This window comes from Odontesthes bonariensis, chromosome 1 (genome assembly GCF_027942865.1).
Source record: "Odontesthes bonariensis isolate fOdoBon6 chromosome 1, fOdoBon6.hap1, whole genome shotgun sequence".
Taxonomy (NCBI): domain Eukaryota; kingdom Metazoa; phylum Chordata; class Actinopteri; order Atheriniformes; family Atherinopsidae; genus Odontesthes; species Odontesthes bonariensis.
In genome coordinates this window covers 22,977,512-23,000,184 of record NC_134506.1, presented here as the reverse complement: position 1 = coordinate 23,000,184, position 22,673 = coordinate 22,977,512, and the positions used below count along the sequence as shown (strand labels likewise).

Genomic DNA, 22,673 nt, shown 5'->3' with positions numbered 1-22,673 from the left:
CAGTTCAGTAAACAAAACAGAACCTATTTATGTATTTTGAGGGTCATTTTTTTAACACTTCAGTAATCAGATGTCCTAAGCAGGCTAGAAGTAAAATATTTGGCATTTTTCTGGTTTATGAATTGTAGTGGTGAAAGCAGTTAATCCAGATCCAAGCATCTTGCCCATTAACGATTCGTCGCACTGTTGTTACAATTTTGCTGTCCAATTAATACTTTGGCAAAACAAAATTATTCAGCTGTTGGCATACTTGTATGTGTTCAGCTAATGACTTTCAAAAGAATCATCTACCACCGTTTACTCTTCCTTCCGTCTATAATGGAAACCATTGAAGCTCCATGTGGAAAATTTATGGCCTAAGTGTGCATCGCTTTCATTTATTAAGTTAAGATTTATGCCACAACAAAACTACCTTAAATGTGTGTTCATAAATCACAGAATACTGCTGTAAAACACATTAGTGGCTACAATATCAACAGATTAAAAAAAAAAGAAAAGAAAGAGCCAATTTTTAATTTTTTTTATTTACATGAAATGTTGAAAGAAGCAAATGTCCATGTAGCAAAGACAAAACACATCCACTACAGTTAATCTGAAGCTGCATGATAATGTAATCATGCTGAGAGGGCGGAGGAGGGCGCGTATAAACAAAGGGCAACCTGCAGACGTTTGTCTCAGTAAAAACTATGATAAAAGCTGCACTGATTTGAAACACAGAGGTCATTAAACTAGAACAGACGATTGGTTTAATCCAGCGTGGTGAAGTCAGCGCTGCGGTGCATTACCTTGCTGGAACAAGGTCCACGCAAAAGTCGAAAAAGGTCAATTGCCTTAACCTGCATGAGTGTGTCGTGTTACAGTCCAACTCTAGAGTCAGTACACACTTATGCCACAAGTACAGTTTGAGTAGTGCTTCAGTCTGTAAAGGAGCACTTCAGGCAGCAAAAGCTGTCCGAGACGCTACACTACAAGAACAAGTAATCGCATGGACACAAAGGCAAGTAACGATGAGATCAGATCAATATTTTTCAGTGGCCCGTTGACAACACAGACAGGAATATAGAAAATCAAGCTTTTGTTTCAAGCTTAGATAAAATTATTATACAGACATCTGTAAAATGTTTGTTTGAGCACACATAAATACTGAATATACAAAAAAAGAAAATAAAAATAAACAGTCCTGTATTTTCTTTGTATGTATGTTGGAAATGGCTCGTGGCTGATGAAGGTGAAGGGAGGCATTTTATCAATGTGGTTTCAGTTAGAGCCTTCTGCCTTATACAAGCTCTCACTCTAGTGGTCTGCACATGAACTGCAGTTGATGCCAAGGGACAACTGGCAGCTGGAAGCTGAACAGTATGTACTTGTGCTGATGTGGTCAAGGTCTGCATGACAGAAATTCTTCTAAGAAGTCAACATATCAGGTGAGTTTCACAGTCCGAACCGGGCTGGTGTGCGTCGTGGTGTCATCGGGGCCTCCTCTCTTCTTCCTGGGGTGCAGATTTTCACTGCCCTGAATGAACAATGGGGGGGGGGGTCAGCTGTAGGCATAGCTTTTATTTGCTGCATATAAGACCATATTCATTTACATTCTTCACCCCTGCATGTAAGCAAGTGTCACATATTTCTATATGAGGGAATTGGCTGCAGTTTAAGAAAATGAATGTGAATGAACGCAGCAGGACTGGAGGAGAGAGAAAAGACAGACCGTGTATATGAAGAGTGTTGGGACGTGCAGCCTGATGCCTCTGACAGCACAATCTATCATCTTTAATTACATGACACTGACACTGCCCACACTTCTCATCTCTCCCTCTCGCTCACACACACCTGCAGCAATTACACCATAAGGCCGTAACCCCCTCCTGTCACTGTGCACCCCCATTTTTTTTGTGTCTTCCTTTCACTTCAGAAGAATTGTTACACATTCCTCAATACACTAGCTGCTAGTAAGACCATCAGCAGTGAGCAAAAATGAGGACAAAGAACATTAATTTCGAGGGCTCGTCTTTTAAAAAGGTCCATTCCATTGGTTTAGCATGTTTTAGACCATTTGCAACGGATTCTATCTATTTCTAAGTTTTTTAAATCAATAAAGCTGTATTTCTGAAAATTTGATGTTTTGTTTTTTAATTATGAAGGCATCACCTGCATCACCTGAGACTAATAAACACATACATAGTCTAAAGTCCAAAAGCAACAACATGAAGTACATGTAGTTTAAAGCTGATTCATTCTAAGTGAAGCCCAAACACACGTTTTAGAGGTGAAACATATCAAGCATGGACTACTGCATGCGAAGTATGTCTACAGAAATTCCAATAACCTAAACTTGACCAATTTCTGTCAAAACGTGCCTATGCACAGTATATGTAAACAAGAAGGAATCTGACCATAAAAAAAAAAAAAACATAATAAATTGTTTATGTTTAATACCAGGCCAAAAGTATATCCTACTGTATTTACGGGGCTAAAACTTGTGGTATTGTCCTTAAAGTTGAGAAAACGCAGCCCGCAGCCCGCAGCGCCCCCCCCCCCCCCCCCGAATTCACACGCTCTCTTTCCATAGACCTGACTAAATCTATACACAACAAAGGTGACTGGGCCATTTACTAATTGACAGCACTGATGTGTGCTGCTGAGCAGGGAGACGGGTGATAAGCAGCTGGCACATGAAGGCAAACCCGATAAAATATTTCATCCTGGTCACACTGCACTTAAGAGTGGAGATGCTCGTGAGGCCTGACAGAGGACAAAGGCAGCCACAGCCCAGGAGAGCCTTTCACTTCATTACCACACATCCAACTTCCTTTACTTAAATCTAATTCTTAAACCTATACCTCGAGTGTGATTATTTTCAACATAGCTGTCACACTAAACTCAAGACAGATAAAACCAGCTGATTAATTAACAATAAAAGTTATTTTAAAAACCAGTCTTTATAACCTTATTTCTCTCCGTGAAGCTCGCAGATGGGTGTGAAATTAATTTTTTGGTTTAATTTGAAAATGAGCGTTCGCCTCCTTTCTCTGTTCTGCTGTGGCACAATTTAAATTGCTGCAGTAATGGGGGTCAGCCAGGAGTCAATATTATTTCTTTTTGTCTCGTCTGGAGGGACCAGAGGTGAGAAAAGCTCATCATGAAGAGTGAGAAAGGTGGGGTGGAGCGAGTGGGAGAGAAGGACGGGGAGGGAGGGGTAGAGATATGGATTGGCAGCAGACTAGGTAAATTAAACATTTCTAATCTTTACTGTGTATAGAAAATTAGGGCCACTGGGGACTATTGTATGGATGAAGCCTACATGGTGAATGAAAAAGAAGAAAGCATTGCTGACTTACCTAACACTGCCAGTGTTGTTCTTCCTCTCATGCTCTTCTCGACGTGAACGCAGCTGCTCCTCAGCCATGGCCATCTCCTCCTCCATGTTGCTGATCTCCTCCTTGGCCCGCCGACGGTTCTCCTAGCAGAGTGAGACAAACATATGAAAGCACACAGAAAGCAGTAATGCCTATTTTATTCCATGCTTAAGGTACACAGTCACCAGCAAACTGATTCAACCTTGAATTATTTTGGTGGCCACAGTAGGATCAAATGTAGGAGACCCAAACTGGATTGTCAACCATTAAGCCACGGAAGCATTAGTGATTGTGGACGCTAAAACTGACCACAGTTTGGCCCCTAGTCAGTGCTCTCCTTCCCCCCCAATAGTGCAGGAAAAGTCAAGTTCTTCCACATCGAAGTTCCATTTCTACATAGATCTGGGTTTCTGCATGACAGCATTGCCACATTAAAAAGACATTTTTCCCCAAATTGTTGTCACAATATTTGTAACACACAGAATGTCTTGAATCATTGCTGCAAATGGTCACAACATGATGAGGGGGTCACAATGAGAATAGAAATTATATACAAAAATATAGTTTGTGTGTCAGAATGACACTGACACCATGCGTCTTATTTCCAGGGATTTACTAGACACTTTTGTCTTTTCCTGTCCAAGAACAAAATCAGTTTTTGGCTGAACTACTTGGGGGGCCAAGCAGATACTGCTTCATTCTGAGGGGTCTGATCCAAAAACTAAAATGGTTCAAAACCACTTCAAGATCCACGAGTTGGTTTAATAAGAATTATGCAAAAAGATTTCATACAGAAATTACAGAAGCAGTGTAGTAATGCAAACAATCAGTTATACCGAAATTAATGACAAATACATCAAATAAGATTAAAGATGATCTCTTTTCCAGGCAATCATCCTGGTATAGTGAGTGAAAGCAGCATGGTCCAATTTAATCCATGTGTGAATGGAGCAGGTAAGTGAACAGACAATTTGCAGAAAGCAGCTGTGTGTGCTGATGACTGATGCTGCTTCATATTTTTTTTTTCTCCATCCGCCCGTGTATTGTGTTCACATTCTTCTCAATGTTGCTGACATATTCAAATGAATGTAGTGTGGACGTAAACCCCTAAAACAGTCAGCGTTATGGATAATTCTGCACCTTTGTCCGCCTTCCACAACAATTTTAAATGAAACAAAGAAATGCCCACAGCAGGCCATGATGCACAACACATCATGTCCTGCCTTACACAGACTATGTTCTCCTATCTCACACATGGCGGAGAGGGCAACTATGATTGATGTCCAGACCTCATGCTGCAGAGTTCATGTGTGAAAGCAGATTTACATATGCAGCCATTGCTGTTTACATAAATTGCTTTGTGAATGAGCCAAAGAAGCACTGGCCAAGCAGTAGCCCTGTCCGGACTTACCTGTCGGCTTTTTCCTGCATGTTTGATGCTGTAAAACATGGGCCCGAGTTCCGCCAGCCACTCCCCATCCACTGCAGTCACACACTGCATGTACTCCTACAGCCCAAAGCACAAATTAAGGGTCAGCAACATCCATATTAACGATTGATTTTTACTCGATCAAAGTTCTGTAGACGCCAAGACTTTTTCACCTTTGTGGTCATGACGAGTTCGTGGTAAATTATGTAGTCGGGTGTGTAGCCCATGCCAAACAGGGAGCTGGTGGGATGAAGGTGGCATGGCATGCCTGTTCTCACGTTCACGTATTCACCAATGCCCTGGGAGCAAACACATGCATAAATAACACGTTAAATGAGCTACTCTGAATTACAGGACAGGAAATACAGGACCCTGGTGTTGTAGTGTGCTGGGGTTTAAATGTGTATTTGTGCCTGTTTCTATGGGTGCACTTTAAGGTCAAAGCAGAGCAGGTCATCTGGGCTAATTGGCTTCTCAACCTGTCTTCGACAGCAGGAAAATAAATCTATAGTATATCCAACATTACTATGATTGCTTGGGTTAGCTGGGTACTCATAAGTCAAACTGAGAACCATTATTATATAGTCATGATTTCAAATTCCCTTTCAGATTTTAGCGCTGTATTAATGTGAGGCCAGAGGGGATATTTCACCACTCTGTAATTATGTTGCTATAAATCTGCCACAACCAGTTGCCACTGGGCCTAACATATTAACTGAGGAAAACTCAGAGTGCAGAGTACCTTGAGCTTGGCCGCTTGGTGGAAGTAAGCAGCACAGATGCACTTTCTAATGATATCCCAGTCTGATCCACAGGAAACCAGGTTCATCTTCTGTTGCACCATGATGTCCTTTAACTGTGAACGCACCTCACGCACCTGCACACAAACCACATTTATAAGAAGTGGAACGACAAAACGTGTTAAAAACGTGTCCGTCTCAAAATATAGAAAATATTACGAGTTTCCATGTTTTGTAAACGTATGTCAATCACTCCTACAGTAACTCAGCTCTAATGTAACATATGCAGAACAGTTAAAAAAAGTGAAAAATGAATGACACGTTTCGATGAAATACCAGAGGGTATAGACAGAGAGAACATGTGAAGCAGTGCTAGTCTGACCTTGCGCATAGCCTTGGTGTGAATGAAATGGTCATTGCACCAGATGCTGGAGTAATTGTTGTTCTTCCACTGCATGTAGACATTAAGGTAGGTGAGGTGGTCACTCTCTGGGACTGAGAACTTCTCCCTCACCTGGTCACTCTCCTCTTCACGACCCTGCAAAGATGCATGGGCAGAACGTTTTAGTTAGAGAGGTTATACATTTTCAAAGCTACAATTATCTTTAGCCAAAGCATAAAGATGCTATGAAAGCAACATGTACAGACATGGCCAGCCACTCCCCGTAGTCACACACTGCATGTACTCCAATAGCCCAAGGCACAAATCAAGGCTATGCGACATCTTTAGCCAAAGCAGCAACATGGAGTTTGGTAACCTTTGAATATGATGAACTAATTTGTCCGCAAACACTAGACACAGACAATTGTCCAGCTGACAATTAGCAGCACCATTAATAATAATGGATCATGTTCCTCTGTAACTGTCACTCTTAAGCTCAGGTTTCTCCAGTATATCCAGAGGGGATGATCTGGCTCCTAAATACAAGTAGCTAACTAACCGTGTTTGCTGTTTGTTTGAAACTTTTTCACAGAGCTTTTTACTGAAAAGGGTTACAGACAAAAATAATGTTATGAAGGTGGTTAAGAGCAAAAACTATAGTTTTTGAGCTGGAAATCAAACAGTTAGTTAAAAAAAAGTACTATGACGCTTCACAAAGTTCCGATGACCTGCAGATTCAGGTGAGAATTCTCTGTAGCCCTTTTCACGGTGCCCGATTAGGTAGCGACTGAAAGGCCTTTGTTGCTCATCGCCACTCAAGGCAAGTGAGAAGTCCTAATTGAGGAACTGGCGGCAGAGGTTATCACAGAGTTGTGTGTGCAGTGCAGTGTGTGAGCGGCAGAGGGCACAGCAGAACACACCCCTTTAACCAACTCGCTTGGCAGTCAGATTTTATGATGCAGTCTTGCACTTTAAAAGCACACAAAGAAACAGCGTTGGACTCATCATCTCTGTTGTCAGTATCAACAACCGAATGTGAAAAAGGTGGCTCAATGAGGAGGACTTGTGGGAAAAGGACTGATGCATTTATTGCTAACAGCAGACCGAAACACATGTAAAATAGTGAAATCACCATTAATATATTGACATTTATAACAATAACAAAAAAAAAATTTAAAAAATACATCAAAGAGGTTGGCAGACTAATACCCATTTTGTGCTGACACTGCACAGTAAAGTTAACTATAAACATTATTTTGACTCTTTTGACTATTTGACTATGCAAAAAGAAAGTCTGAATGGTTTGGGGGCATAAGCATTCATCTACTGCCAGGTGAGTGAAAACTTCCATCTGACTGGTTCTTTGCTGTATGTCATTCCCCTGCTCCATCCTTCACATTTCCTCTCCACATCTACTTCAATGAACAAATATTGACTATGGTACAAAAAAAAAAAAAAGTACCTTAGGCCTGTAGAAGATGGCTGGCACAGACAACATGGAGACGATGATGAGGATGTCTGCACTGCAGCCCATGTCACAGGACACGATGAGCATCTTGGAGAGGGCAGGGTCAAGAGGAAACTCCACCATCAGACGGCCTGTTGGTGTCAAAGCACCTGAAAGGACGAAGGAAAACGCAATTACAAGGTCAGATGTGTAATACGTAGAAGCACATGAGAAGCGACGAGTACAGGCGGGACAACCTTTAAGACAAATTATACGCTTCTTTCCACCAAAAGCCTGCTGGCATAAGGGAGACGCCAGTATTATGTGGCACTTATTTATCTATCACTGTGTGAGAGAGAAAAATTAACTGCTGACAGCTGAGGATACTTGCAGGAAAAAAAAGAAAGTGAGATCAAAAACTTTGCAGTTTCTGATTTAAATGATAAGACGAAAGGGTCTAAGAAGCTTACGATGAGGAAAAGCAGAGCAGCAGAGCAGCCAGTTTGGAACAGGTAAGCCTTAATCAGAGATAATCTGCTGTTAACACACCATACAGGGAATCATCAAAAGTCCCTCCTTATCCCAAAATCCTTAAATCCCCTGGAATCTAGCCATGGATGAGTTAGAAATGGGACCCAACCAGTCAAATCAAACACAGGATCAGTTACTAGGCAATTACTCCACTGGCTGAACCTCACAACTATCTCCCCCAGGCCTGTTTGCAGAGTCTGCATGATCAGAGCAGCATCCTTTACAGCAGCCGCTCTCCCGTCTGTGTTCATGGTGTCGCTATTACTCTGTACAGCACAGTGTAAGCAGCCAGTGCAGGCAATTAAAGACGATAAAGCATTAGTTTCTTTGCATGTTTTTAACACAACACATTAAAATACCAAGTTATAAATACATTAATGTATTTACTGGTGGGAAAATTCCTAAATGGTTTCACTTTACAAACACTGTAGTGAGGATGAAATATGTGGAAATTACCATAACTTAAAAATGTATTTAAAATTAGCTGTAGAATAATTTTAATGTTTTACCGTCAAACAAATTTTCACGAGGACTTGACCGGACCAGACCGTTTCACAGCAGTTTAAATAATAAAAGGCAGGTTTGACGCAGTCAGGCTGTACATAGGAGAGCAACTGAATCCCTGACCACTACCAAAAATAACCAAGATGGTTGCTGCTGATAGGAAACGGTCTTTTTAAACGGTTATCGTGTGTAGAAAGGACTGAAGAGTCTATTTTCAAACCACTGTGTATAAATGAGGCTCCTTCACATTTCTTTTTTTTTTTAAAAAGACAAAACATCCGAACATTTCCATGATGTTTAAAGCACCAACAAATGTCATTTCCACAACCTTTCTTAACTATAAAGACCATAAGCAGATAATTTACAGTTACATGTGTATTCACAACACCAAGCACTGTTTTTACATTGCATCACAGCGCTTAGATAGCAAAGTCTGGCCATTAGAAAACAACATCATCTTATTCTACAGTTAAGCGAAGTTGCTGTGGTTTGAAGATCCAGTTGATATACTCTCACATTTCTTTTTTAGATTAAAAAAAAAAAATGTCCCGGGACAAAGTATCTCCAAGTAGCCGGCTTGGACTCGATTGCTGGCTTGGCCCCTTTGTTGCATGTCATCTCCTCTCTCTCTGTGCACTAATTTCCAGTTAAGCAACTTTTGAATAAAGGCCACTTGTGACAAAACATTAAAAGACTCACCAAAAGAATTAAAGAAATTTGAGCTTGCATATCTAAACATTATATGGAGAATTACTCATTGAAGATGACTAAGCCAACTCCATGATACTACAGAGAAAGAAAAAAAATGTACCTTTTAAAAATGTTCAGCAATTTAAACCAATTTAACACTTTACCAAGCCTGGAAAATTACATTTCAAATGTTACCATTTTAAGTTTCTTTGTTACTGTGAAAACCCTGTGTTTATTGGTCCCACAGTGGGGAAATTCACATGGTTTGTTTGACTGGTTCTGTCCAACCCCATCCAGAGGCATTCAAATCTGGGCCCCTTGCTAAGGAAAACTCATCAGAAAAAAAATTAAAATAAAAAAAATAAAAATCGATCAGAAAACGATTTCCCATTTGTGCAGCGATGTCAGAGTGACCAACCTGTGTTGTCCAGAGCTCCCAAGATCCAGAGCTGGTACATGGAGTTAAGCATGTTGTCCTCAGGTGGTGGATCCATGAAATGGAAGAGGAGCAAGTCCTGAACACCCAGAGACTTCAACAGCAGAACCACATTGGCCAAGTTTGTCCTCTGGATTTCAGGTATGGTGGTGGTCAGCATCTCGTTCTTATAGGCACTTTGAGTGTATAGCCTGGATGGAGATAAGGCCACAGAGACAGATTCAAACATAATGATATGCTATGATAATGCTATGATTTGTTCAGAAGACACCATAAGCCAAAGTTAAAGTAGAGAAAAGAATTGTCTTATTAAAATAATACAGTTCATGTAGATGTTTAGAAAATTCCTAAATGATTTAAACACATAAGAAGGTTTGGGGCTTGTATCAGAGTGCCTGCACGCACAGATAAAAAGGGTATGTGAGTGGGGAATTCTTCGTGCAAGCTGAGCAAACCAATGTGACTCACCGTCCGCTCTGTATGCATTCACAGCTACTCAAAACACATTGAGTGTGCTCAGTGTAAAGCTGCTGCAAAACCGATTCTTCAAAGACTACTGTCGCAGCAGGTGGGCAGGATTTATCCAGAAATATGTGGGCTTTCAAAAGCATCTCAGCTCATTGGGAATGCAAAATGTAACACAATGCATGCGTCACTGTGTGTGCTTAAGTTAATGTGGCGAAAGAGAGAGGAGTCGAGAAAAATCTTTGACAGGATCTACTGCGAAACATTTCCCTGCCATAAATAGAGGTAAACTGAAAACAATCCCAGGAAGATTCAAGTCCTGGTGCCTCTCTCCTCCCAACTCTCACCATCTAGAAAGCATGAAATAGTAAGAAAAAATGCTACATTTTTGGGAAAGAAACATCCAATTTACATGGTTTATCTGTAAATGTGAAGTCAGGACTATATCTAAGTTGGAGGATCATTTTTAGAATAGAATGAACACAGTTAACACAAGTTTTATATACCAGTTCTGAGAAGGCTTCACAAAGAAGATCCTTCTTCTTTTAGGATCACTCTCAGTATTGACAATTGTAGGAATCTAAATGTTGTTGTGAACTACCCACAAATTCCAACTCAACACTCATGGCATAGCAAGGGCCCAACCTGTAACACTGCCCTGGTCCTGTACGTCCTGCTCGGCCAGCACGCTGGTTGGCATTGGCCTGACTGATGGGATAAACCTGGAGAGCATCCATGCCGATGCGAGGATTAAAAACCTGATGACATGAAAAAAAAATTATTATTTTTTTTAAATCAAGTGAGTCAAACAGGAATGACTTCGGTTAGCCTTGAAATTGCACCAAACTTAAAAAATACATGCAAGCTCAGTAACCTTAAGTTTGCAGTATCCCGAATCCACAACAAACATGATTCCATCCACGGTGAGGGACGTCTCAGCGATGTTTGTAGCAACAATGCATTTCCTCACACCGTCTGGAGCCTTGCAGAGAATGAAACAAAGTAAATGGAGAAGAAGTCAGTACTTACATACTACTTCAGTACAACAGTACTTAATATGCAATATGCAGTGACTGATCTTAACCTTCTGGAAGATCTTGGCCTGGAGGTCAGATGGAAGTTGTGAATAAATGGGCAGCACAGCCAGAGCAGGAGCATTCTCCAAGTCCTCCAAACGCTCCACAATCTGATCCGATGTCACCTGCAGCAACAAGATGATATACAGTGTACTCACAATAAAGCATATGCATTCCATTTCGATGCGATGTTGCCAGTGTGTGAAAGACTTTCAGAGATACGGCCAAAAAGAACGTGTCACCTTCTTAAAAACTGGTCTATTAGTTAAATCACATTTCAAAATGTTATTACTCTTACTTAACCCTGTTTAAAAGCACCTTTAAAAATATATAAATAAATTGAATAGAACCCAGCTATTTGAGTCAAAGTAGCTCCCCTAACCTCAATATCTTCCTGTCCAGGCATAAAGATGAGGATGTCCCCAGCCATCCCACTGAGGTGGATCTGCAGGGCCTGCTTCACTGCAGCCTCCACGTAGTCCTCCTGAGGCGTCTACACAACACGCAAGAAATCAGTCAATGCAAAATGATGTTACAAAAAACATAAAGCGTTTTTAAAAAATGAACTCAGATTCTAGAGTAGAATAAACATCGCTTCACAAATCAAGAAAAACATTATCTATAATCAACTAAATGAATGTAGGGTGATGAGGTGAAACTATCGACCACTGTAAACACAAACTTATGGTCAAACACATTTACAATATAAGATGACAAAGTTTTTACCCAAGGTGTCCAATTTGTTCACTTTTTCCTTTGTGAGGTGAAGTGTATGATAAAAGTTTCAGACATAACAGAGAGAGAAAAGGTGACAACATGACATAAACATACCTTGCTGAACAAGATGTCGACTGGAAATGTTCTTCCTGGAATATTGAATATGGGTACGTTGCCAAAAAATGCTGCAAATTTGTCTGAGTCCATCGTGGCAGAGGTAACAATGAGCTTCAAGTCAGTGCGTCGAGACACAACCTGGTAAGAAGCAGTAAGAAGGAGACAAGAGGTTGCCTTAGACCTGAGTATTTACACTGGAGTCAGAACAGGACACATCAGCAGACACCAGGCAGAAAAAACATTAAATTCAATAAATAATTATCTTACAATATATTTCATGGATGTAAGTTTTGTACTGTTAATTATATGCTGACCTCACGTAGCAGCCCGAACAGCACATCCGTATTAAGGGAGCGTTCGTGAGCTTCATCCATTATAACAGCACTGTAGTGGTCCAGATCTGACTCCCGCAGAGACTCCCTGAGCAGAATTCCATCTGTCATGTACTTAATCAGCGTTTGTTCAGATGTGCAGTCCTCAAAACGAATTGCATATCCAACCTGCAGGAGAAGAGAAATTAAGTTGAATAAATGACTGTCTAATCTATTTACGCACGGCAAATAAAGAAGAGAAAATACAAAATCACAGAAGATATACTGTTTAATCTTGTACTTTGCATATTTCCCCTTTACTCATAGCTTTCTTTAGCCTGACTACGTCATACTCACGATTCTAGTCAGAATGTGAGTCTGATACCGCTCAATAGAGATTTGAGTATGGGGCGTGTTTCAACCGAACCAGGAGAAAAAATGCCTCTTCGCTCAATTGGATAGACCTACAACCAATCAGAGCAACGTAGTATGTGACGTAGATTAAGCGACACACACTTGTTGTAGGAACGACGGCAAAAACATCTTTTCTATCGATAAAAGCCTTTATCGCGTTCCTCTGTTCGTCTTTCAAAATGAATGCAATGTGGAGATCCTGTAGAACAGACTCGATGGCAGTATCTACACGCCCTAGCTCTCCAGCGGCAGCCGTGTTCAGCTCTTTAGTGACGTAGTCGGTAATGTCCCTGTTGATCATCTGTCCATCATCGTATAAAGCCCGCCCTGGCAATCTGATTGGTCCGACCAATTCTTGGTCGGGCATAATGATTTCCCAACTGAGCAGAGCCAGACCGAACTTCCCGACCAAAACTTTTATGGGCGGGGCTAAGTTCGGCTGGCACCCAGGCTAAGCTTTCTTACTACAGATGTTCCTAATTTATTCCACTCCTACTGTTTTTCTTTTGCCCACATGATGGCAGTGTTACACAGCCTATGGCGACTGTGCTTTGGGAAGAGATCCTTTTTAACCAATTCATTACACAAACCAAGTCCACAGACTTAACACAGTTGTTTTTAAACATGAAAAGAAAGGCCGGCATTCACGTTATTAAAGGGATGAGGGTTTTTTTTGTTTGTTTGTTTGTTTCCAAGGAGGGTTTGTGTACAGTGTAGTCAGTCTGCTTAAACAGCAGTTTAAGTTTGGAATATCTGGGAGGAATTCTGATAGAGGAACTAAGCTAAGAGCTACTCAGAACAGGGCCACAGAGGAGTTCATTTCCACCATCTAAAAACAACAGAAACTTTCAGATAATGTTATAAATAGCAAGTTTAACACCGTCTCACTTTTTGATCAGATAAGTTCTTCAATTTTTCACAATTTTGTGAGTCACAGCAACTGTGACTATGAGTCACAGCTGATCGGTCGCAGGACACACTGGGCAGCCGCTGTTCATTCAATGACGCAGAGCAATATGAATGTTTGTGGTTTTGAAAATAGTGACAAAATGAGCAACTTTCCTTTCAATTTTCAGCTTTCACTCAATCCACAATGACATTCTTGAGATTTGTGTTGTTTTACACTGCAAAAATCCTCTCTTCTGTGCCTCCATTCTGAGTAACTCTTAGTTTAGCTCTCCTGTCAGAATTCTGCAACCTGAGAGCACTCTGACCGCTTTCCACAGCAGGTAAAGCACCAACCACTCATCAGTACTGCACACAACCCCACATTTAAAAAAAAAACAAAGGAAAAAAGATCCCTTCAACTGCCTTTTTTTGCAGTTTTTTCTGAAGTTTTGCTGTTCTCCCCATGCATGCGCGAGATCTCTTGAGCTACTCCCTCTTGCTCCCACCGTCTAAAAACATGCATTATGTTAATTGGGGATTCCAAATTGACCCTAGGTGTAAGTGTGAGCATGAATGGTTGTTTGTCTCGTTTGTCTCTATGTGGCCCTGTGATGGACTGGCAACTACCCTCCCTGCCTCTTGCCCGATGGCAGCTGGGATAGACTTTTATCCAGAGCGACTTACGAGGAAAAAGGAGAATTAACAATCGAGAAAACAGTAATGGTGAAAAACGCAGCTTCAAATTTCAAACAGTTGCGAACAGCAAAACTGAAAACAAAAACACTATTTTGAATTCTTTTTACGTATTTTTAATATAAACAAAAACAAAAGATAACTAAAAAAAAAACTAAGATTAAGAATTAAAACAGACACACATTTACAATGGCAACAGTCAATGCCATTATCAGGTAGCTTTCAATGCAGTCAATTCATTTTAGGTGTACCTAAGTGTTTCACAGTCATAAAAAAAAATTAAAAAACTGCAATTACTCCCAGTTGCAATTTGCTTGGCTGTACCAGCTAGTTGTCTCACCTCCTCTCCAAGGTTGGTGCCAATCTCCTCGCTGACTCTCTTGGCCACACTCATGGCTGCCACTCTTCGGGGCTGAGTACAACCCACCATACCGTAGCGAGTGTAACCATCTTCATGCAGGTACTGTGTTAGCTGGGTCGTCTTACCACTGCCTGTCTCCCCAACAACAATCACAATGCTGTTGTCCCTGCAGGTTGAAGTAAACACCATAATGCATCATATTTTTGATGTAAAGCACTTTTATTTTGGGTAAAAATTCAAATGAAATAAGACAGCAGTGAACGTAGCCTTTTATTGGTTACCTTATGATGTTGAGGAGCTGCTGCCTGACAGCAAAGATGGGCAGGTACTGTCTCTGCTCCAAAAGAGTCTTCTTTTTAGCAAACTCACTGCTGGCCTCAGTCTTCTCTTTCATGTGGTCTGCAAACTTTTGATCGGCTCTATAAAATGAGAAAAATAAATAAATGTAAATGGCAGTTCAAGCAAACTGGCACAACGGTTTTATGAGTTTAGAAAATGAGTTAGAAAAACAACGACTGCAGTGCAGTCGGGTCACCTGTAATCTACTTTGCCATCCTCGCCCACCGCTCTGCCCCCAGACTCTTCATCCTCTGTCTTCTTGATACCCATAATATCACCCAGCTTGGTGCCTGCCAGTTCCCAGTGTTTGTGCTGTGCCTGAAAGCAGAGTTTTCCAATTAAATCAATGGATGTGAAAATTAAAGCTGCCCCCTGTAACTAAATATGGGACAACAATATCATAGAGACTCAAAATATAATGGGGCTGACAGAGCATCTGTTAAGTTGTTTCATCTTGCTGACGGTGGTTTACAGTAAAATTAGCATCAAACAAACAGATATTGTGATAGGATTATCTTATGTATCGGAATTATGTAAAAAAAAACAAAAAAAAAAAACACTGACATATCAGCAGAAGTGCACCGACAAAGCCTACAAACGGAGATTGAGATCTTGTTCAATTAGTCCTGAACTCAAAAGTGACGGAAGCACAAAAAAATTATTTACTCATTTAGAAGCCCTGTTGTCCTGTTAATGCGCTGGTAACTGATAAGCAGAGACCTTTTATGGCAACAATGTTTTGAGCTAGTGCTGGGCAGTATACCGGTTCACACCGAATACCGGTTTATAATTTCGTTATGATATGAATTTTTAATATACCTAATTTTGATTACACAACGGGGGGAACGCTGCGTCGCGCGACATTGTTTGAGACAGGACCCTTTTCAATGTTTCAATGCTTCTAAACACGCATGTTTACTGTCTATGGGTGCGAGGTGGTAATAAGCACTTGCGTTACGCGAAGGTGAAGGTGGATAGGATAGACATGGAAAGTTCCGAAATCGAAGCTGCAGAACTAGTAGAACATGCTGACACAGAAGAACTTGTGCCAAAAAAAGGAGCCTTGTCTGTAGTTTGGAAGTTTTTTGGTTTCAAAAAATCCGCCGTCGACCAAACAACCATTTTATGCAAGTGTTGTCGGGCTACAGTTGTCGCTGGAGGTGGCAACACGAGCAATTTGCTCCATCACCTTAGCCGTCAAGAATGCATGAAGTTAAGGTCAGGACCCGCCACATCAGCAGGTAACACGGGGAAAGCAAAAGAAAAGTCGAGCCAGATGTCACTTCAAGACGTGTTTGCTAACCTCATTTATTTCAATGTGAATACCTCATATTGATGCAAAAATATAATTATTGCAAGTTGCACTACTTTTTTGTATTGATTTTCATAAAAGATGTTTGAAATTTGCACAGTAAAAGTTCTGTATTTTGACTGCAATTGTGTTTGCATTCCAATTCCTCACTTCATTAGAATCATGAGTAGCACTTCTTTGTAAACAGCATCATTTTGTGGGGCGTTATTCTATGACGGTAAAATAGACCATCCTAAGTTAATCTACTGCAGTAATTCAGTTCTCAATCTGTAGAAAATGCTGTGAACACCTAATTATGCATGAAAAAAAAATACTGTGAAAAAATACTGTGAAATGTATTTTTGGTCATACCGCCCAGCATTATTACTGGGCATGTATTGTTGTAATGTTTTAAATACTTGAACGCAGTTTTTCTAGAGAAGATAATTGTTTTGTATATGGGATTATCGTCCATTGACTCTTTTGGGCTTTCACATGCATGAGCGTACAACTAACCGGTGAGTTACATGCTGTTTATAAAGTTGTTTTGTAACGTCCCCATGCCAGTAATGTGAGAACCATGCATATGGTTTTGATGGTAAGCCTTGTGACTTTATTGTCGGATGGTTTATAAAGTGGTGTGACGTTTCTGCAGTGTGCAAGTTGTTGTTTTACGTGGAAGGGTTAGCACTTGCCCCTAGCCACTACGTATTAGCCTTGCATGACAGGCTGCGCAAACAGCGCTATCTCCACACAGGGAGCGCCGATTTGCACCAGTCTGTGTCCTACTGTCAGTATTTGACAACCTCTAGCAATGGGATTGCGCTTCAAATGCCCCGGAGTTTTCCTTTAAGAGTCTAAAATACTTTAACTGTGGGTCAGGTATAAAAATAAAAAAAAAGAAACTAAACAACGGTTTGGACCAGAATCACAAAGTTACGTATCTATTACTGTAAAACCAGTTGACTGATAGTTGCAGATCCAGCCTACCTTTTTGCGTTCTTTCTGCTCACGATGTTTGCGAACAAGCTGGCAGCCTTTTCGAGAGATGATGGCCATGTCAGAGGTAGCATCTTTCACAGGAATAACGGGCTCTGGCTGAAAGGGAAACCCAACACACACATACAAACATTTAAATCATAAACTCCATAAATACAGTTGTGACATTCACATTTATTACAACATTCAAGCTTTAGTACAGTAAGAAATCTTGACCTAGACAGACTACAAGATTAACAGGTGAGGAAGTGCTAAGAAGGTGCCAGTTAGGTGTGTTGTGCTTATTAGCAGAGGAGGTGCACTTGGAAGAGAATCAAGTTTACATCAATATGACATCTAAGACATTAAAAACCTAGCGACTAAAGGCATTCTATCCTAAACTGGCTGTTATTTACCTGCTTAGTGAAGACTATTCTTCCATCAAGAAAGGGAGGGACCAGATTATGGACTAATAGGTGAACCTTAGCAGCATTGTCTTCCTCAAAATCTTCATCCACCTCCAACCTTTGCACCACACCACTCGTCAGCATACGGTTGGTCTCCCACCGCTCGTTATCCTGAAATAAGAAACATAACTTGTTAGAGAGCTAAAGTACACCTTATGCTACACTAAGGCAAACTGACAATAAGTACAAAAACGCATTGCATGGCTGTGCGTGTGATTCTGATAAGGTTGATATGAAACATTTTAGTTGTACCTCATTAATCTGTCGCCTCTGGGCAGATATTCTTTTCTGAGTCTGTTTCTGAAGGATTTGTTCTCTTTTCTTCACATAATCCTCAGAGGTGGAAGTGAAAGGGTTGTGGAACTCATCATAGCCTTCATCCATCATGTACCAATCTCTGTCAGCTTGCTGCAGTTCAGGGAAACAATTAAAGACAGAAACAACATTAATCATTAACAAAGACTTAAGAGTTTCTGTGAGGTATGAATGAGGTAAAAAGGTGATACCTTCTGGTCCTCCTCCCACTGGTCTTTCTCATCTGCATCGTCAAACATAATGCCTCCTTCCCCATCTTCTCTTCGAGCTGAAGAAAAAGCAAAGCAGGATATGTAACAGAATGCAATGTATTTAAATCTTGCATTAGAGTAAAAACATTTATGTATCTTAATTTCAAACCTTTTCCTTGTGATAAACGAGGTGTGGAACCCAAATGCTTTCTGTCGTTGGCCCACTCATTGTACTTATAGGACGGGGTAGGCAGGGGTGTGTCGTCAGGGTAACGACCCCTGACAGATCTAAAATCACAGCAGATAAATTCAGCATTAGTTTCTCGGCTATTATTGACTAATGTGAAGAGTAACATAGACAGGATTTCACAACAACAGGCATTTGGGTAATATTACAAAATCAGTCATTTTAGGAAAAAACAAATTAAAAAACTAAAATAATTAACGGTAATTATCATGACTTATCACAGTTCAATTTTAGGTTTATGCAACAATAAAAATAAAATAAAAATCTTTAGCTGGTTTAGTGTTCTTATCAAAGTGTAAAGGCTCTAGCATGGTTGCCGCGTCTGCTAGCGCGAGCAGTGTTGATGACGTCACGATTTTGTGCGGGCTATATAAAGTGGCGCAAGTTGATGTGCCAGTAGTTGCAATTTTCTCCGTCACAGAGGTGGCGCTGCTACGTGAAGGCTACCGCTACTCTACAACCACAAAAGTGGAGAAGAAAACAATGCCACTGTCAAGAGCAGGAATACTGCCATCAATGATACTGCTGCAGTATCTAGATAATTTAAATTTTTTAATTCAGTTAAAAGAGGTGAAGGTCTGAAGCCCCCGGCATCACCACTTCGAGTCTCTGCCCTCTTCTTTGCCTTCACGTATCTGTCCCGTAGCTTCTTCCACACTCTCTTACAGAACTCTCCCTCTTTCCCCAAAGTTCTGCCAATCTCTGTCCACCAGTTTTGGGAGTTTACGTGCTCCCTGTGCTGTTTCACCGCAGTTTCGTACAGCTGCCTGTACAAAAGCCTGGTCTCACATTGGTCCATCCGGTTTGTCGTTCTCGGCGCAGCCAACTTACAAAAATCGACTGGTGCACGACAACACGCTGCACTGTCTTTTCAAGGCAAGCGCCAGGCCTGAAACGTCATTTTGACGTCACGTGCCGCCACTGCCGTGAGCTACGCCACGTCAACTGTAAATCCAGCTTAAGAGCTGCAGACTAAACACCTGTTTACTAGTGACTCCTTCATAATGATATGAAGTGAAAACTGCAATAAAAATAAAATACAAAGCAAATCTTGTGTCATTCTTTAACAACTTCTGATTGTACTATGTACAAAGCCATGAACTTTGAATCTTGTACATAGTTGACTTGTAAAATGCCTTTTAACCTTAACTTATTAGCTACATTTTACTCAAATAACCTTTTATATATTAACTTAAACATGTACATGTTTAAGTTATCGAATTAAACAACTTGCGACATTGATTTATCAGTCCTTTCCTGAGGGTGCAACTGGATTCATGTGCCGATCTAACATGTTTTTTTTTGCTTGCTTTTCCAGATCATGTGACCCCTCAACAACGAAAATACATTTCAAAATAAAAACACTGTGAAACAGCAACCGCTGTTACAAATAAACTTATGTCATGTAGACATCACAGCTAGATTAAATTACAGCCTAAAACCAATGAGAGCTGCTTACCTGTCCTTCCTCTCACTCTCTCGACTGGAGCGATGGCTTCTTTCTGAGCGATCTGACTCTCTGTTAGATGGGGAGGGGGATGGAGACTCCCACTGGGAATGCCTTGTACTGGCATAACCACTATCATCCTCATCCCAGTTGGAGCGGGAAGGTGTGAAAGAATCTACATAGAAATATGTTCATTTCAAGTCAAACAATTAAGCAAGGAAACTGTACAAAAAAAAAACAAAAAAAAAAACACTAAAATAGCAAACAATATAACCTCTCGGATGCTGCTTTGGCGATGCCGGTTCATCTCTCTTACTCCCGCGGCTGATACGATCGGACCATCCGTCTCTCTGTGAGCGCTCACTTCTCTCACTGCGCTCCGCCCGGCTGCTGCTGCTGCCACGACCATGGCTGCTTTCTCGCTCATCTAATGGACAGAGATAAGGAAAAACCACTATGGAAATCTTCAACTGACCAAATTTTTTGCTTGAATTGATCCAGCAAACTTACCTTTTCAGTTCTCAATCCATTTCATAGCACATAGTTTTATCACCTACATTAAGAATAATTAACCATGTGCTCATCACAAGTTGCCCATTTCCAAAATGTAACTACATGTTCTTTCAACAGCTGAAAAACTCAAAGGTATCAACAAAATCCAAAACTCTCCCTTCATTAAAACTAAATTAGAACAACTAAACTAATAACGTGAGTAATCTGAAGAATCACCTCTGTCACTCCGTCGCTTACTCCCCTTGTCTCTGCTCCTTTCTTTATCTCTATCCCTGTCCTCCTTGGAGGAGGCGTAGACTCCATGTTCACGCCTGTCTTTCTCCCTTTGCTGGTGCCTGCGTCTGAACTCTTCGCTGACCCCTCCGGGGTTGGAAGGTGTCTCAGAGCCAGTCACACGGTACTTCCTGGAAACAGGAGAAAAACAAAACATTCAAAAAGTTATATATCTAATCGATATGTGAAGAAAAGCCCATTCAGATTTTCTCAAAGAAGAGATTTTTCAGTACCTACATAATCAAACTTTCAAAACCAAGAAAAAAATGTATATCATTTCAAACTTTTGCACACAATTTCATACACTATCCATAATCGATTGTATATTTGAAGTGCCCTGAGAAGACATTTGTTGTGATTTAGTACAATATAAAGAGACATTTCTGTTAACAACTTACCTCTCTTTCTTAGCACCCCTATCCTTATCGTCGTCTTCTTCATCAGACCCAGAGTCACTTTTTCCTTCCTCCCAGTCCTTGTAAGAGGAAACCTTTGACTTCTTCCTGTTTCTGTCATCATCGTTAGAATCTTCCACTTCCTTAGTCTCACGCTCCTTTCTTTTTTGGGCAGCCAGGAGATCCAAGCCCAGCAAAGATGTGCGAGGCGTGGGTGCCCGAAACACGTGAGGCTCTGCAGCATCACTTTTCTTCTTCACTATGAGTCCACCAACTTGAGCGGCTGGATTAGCCCCTTCAAGCCTATGCATGGACACATCATCATCATCCATCATCTGAGGGCAAATAAGCACATTAAGAAAAGGTGAAAATTGGCCAGACGACTAAAATTATGCTATTGAAAATCTGTATTTTTAGAAAAACAGGACCGTGGTTGCAAAATCCTCTTCATTCACCTGCTAGCAGCAGAACGAAAATAATTTCTTAAAAGAGTTATATTTTCCACCCTCAATAGAGCTCGTGTTTCGCCCACTAGAGATTATTTTTCATTGTAAAGATACTACAATGTTGGAGCTAAACAAACAAGAAGTTTGGTGTCATGGCATGTGATTTTAGTGTGGTAATTTTGGAGATACTGCCAGGATCCATTAACCCTTGTACGAAGCTATTCGGGATAACTCGGTAACTCAGCTGATGTTCAGCCAATATCGAAAAAACTGCGGGTGGGCTACTTGGCTGGATGTCACGGTTCAAATGACCCCAGGTTGAATCTACTCCGGAGTATCGCTTTAACCCATCCAGGTTGGCACCTTCTAGCTAAAGGGCACCTGGGCCGTGGCAAGGAGGTGGACTGACACCCCTCTTTTTGAGTGGCGAGAATCAAACCGCAAACCTTCCGGTTATTGTACAACCCACTGTAACCACTGAGGCACCCTGTCCTGTCATGGCCGCCCTGTCATGTTTCATTAGTGTGATTAATGATGCCTGCGACAATTGGTGTGTGTGGAAAAGTCCGAAAGGTATAGTTATCAATATATTTTTCAAATAATACAGTCCAATGCTGAATAAAAATACCCTCTCAAAGGACAACTTTTCAACGTCACTGTGGGCCATAAAATAAAGGGACCTTTTAGGACCACCACTCACAATAATATAGTCGTTACTCCCAGATTACACTCTGGCATAGCTCACGGTATTTCTATTTTCACTCCCATCATGTTTTCCTTTGTAAACTGGTGAAATAAGTAGCCGAGGTTAAATTTAAGTGAAGTATCATAAATGACTAACGTACATTGTTATAATGTGTTATAAAGAGTCATGTGTAAGTTCGGGAAGTTATCTGTAATCCATAAATAGCATTTGAAATAAATTTTTATCAATTTCTTCGGTTAAATAACAGGTAAATTGTCTTAACGTACCTCAGTCTGTGGAGCTAACAGTAGCTTCCCCGGGAGTTGTTTCTGTTAAAAGCGGTAAACTCCGCAAAAACCCCACGTGTCTCCGAATCTAGTATCCAGAAACTCTCACATGGATGTCCAGATTTGATGACATACAATGAACAGAAAAATAAACCAGAAAATTAGGAATTATGACGTCTTGGGCAATAACTTCAATGCGGCTTTCGTAAACACGACGCGTATATTTACAGACAAGGTAGCGG

At 40.8% G+C, this 22,673-nt stretch overlaps 1 protein-coding gene across 1 annotated transcript; it reads right to left on the bottom strand.

The window, feature by feature from the left end:
• Nucleotides 1-505: 505 nt before the first annotated feature.
• Nucleotides 506-22,665, bottom strand: dhx38 (DEAH (Asp-Glu-Ala-His) box polypeptide 38). Its single transcript, XM_075460785.1, has 27 exons — nt 22,432-22,665; nt 21,017-21,348; nt 20,562-20,749; nt 20,107-20,259; nt 19,845-20,007; nt 18,308-18,426; nt 18,139-18,215; nt 17,885-18,040; nt 17,582-17,743; nt 17,178-17,285; nt 15,093-15,214; nt 14,839-14,976; nt 14,537-14,723; nt 12,205-12,390; nt 11,888-12,028; nt 11,439-11,549; nt 11,065-11,181; nt 10,855-10,962; nt 10,626-10,738; nt 9,498-9,706; nt 7,370-7,524; nt 5,908-6,063; nt 5,528-5,662; nt 4,959-5,084; nt 4,768-4,863; nt 3,339-3,460; nt 506-1,513 (listed from the first exon to the last, which is right to left on the bottom strand). The coding sequence occupies exons 2-27, from the start codon at nt 21,346-21,348 to the stop codon at nt 1,432-1,434; spliced, it is 3,762 nt and encodes a 1,253-aa protein (XP_075316900.1). The 5' UTR covers nt 22,432-22,665; the 3' UTR covers nt 506-1,431.
• Nucleotides 22,666-22,673: the final 8 nt, after the last annotated feature.

Excerpts from the sequence above, each read along its gene's own strand:
- dhx38 (XM_075460785.1), bottom strand. The coding sequence starts at position 21,348 with ATGATGGATGATGATGATGTGTCCATGCATAGGCTTGAAGGGGCTAAT. Across the intron at positions 15,215-17,177 it reads AGCAGAAAGAACGCAAAAAG|GCACAGCACAAACACTGGGA; the intron begins GTAGGCTGGATC and ends CTCTGCTTTCAG. Across the intron at positions 3,461-4,767 it reads ATGCAGGAAAAAGCCGACAG|GAGAACCGTCGGCGGGCCAA; the intron begins GTAAGTCCGGAC and ends TCACTCTGCTAG.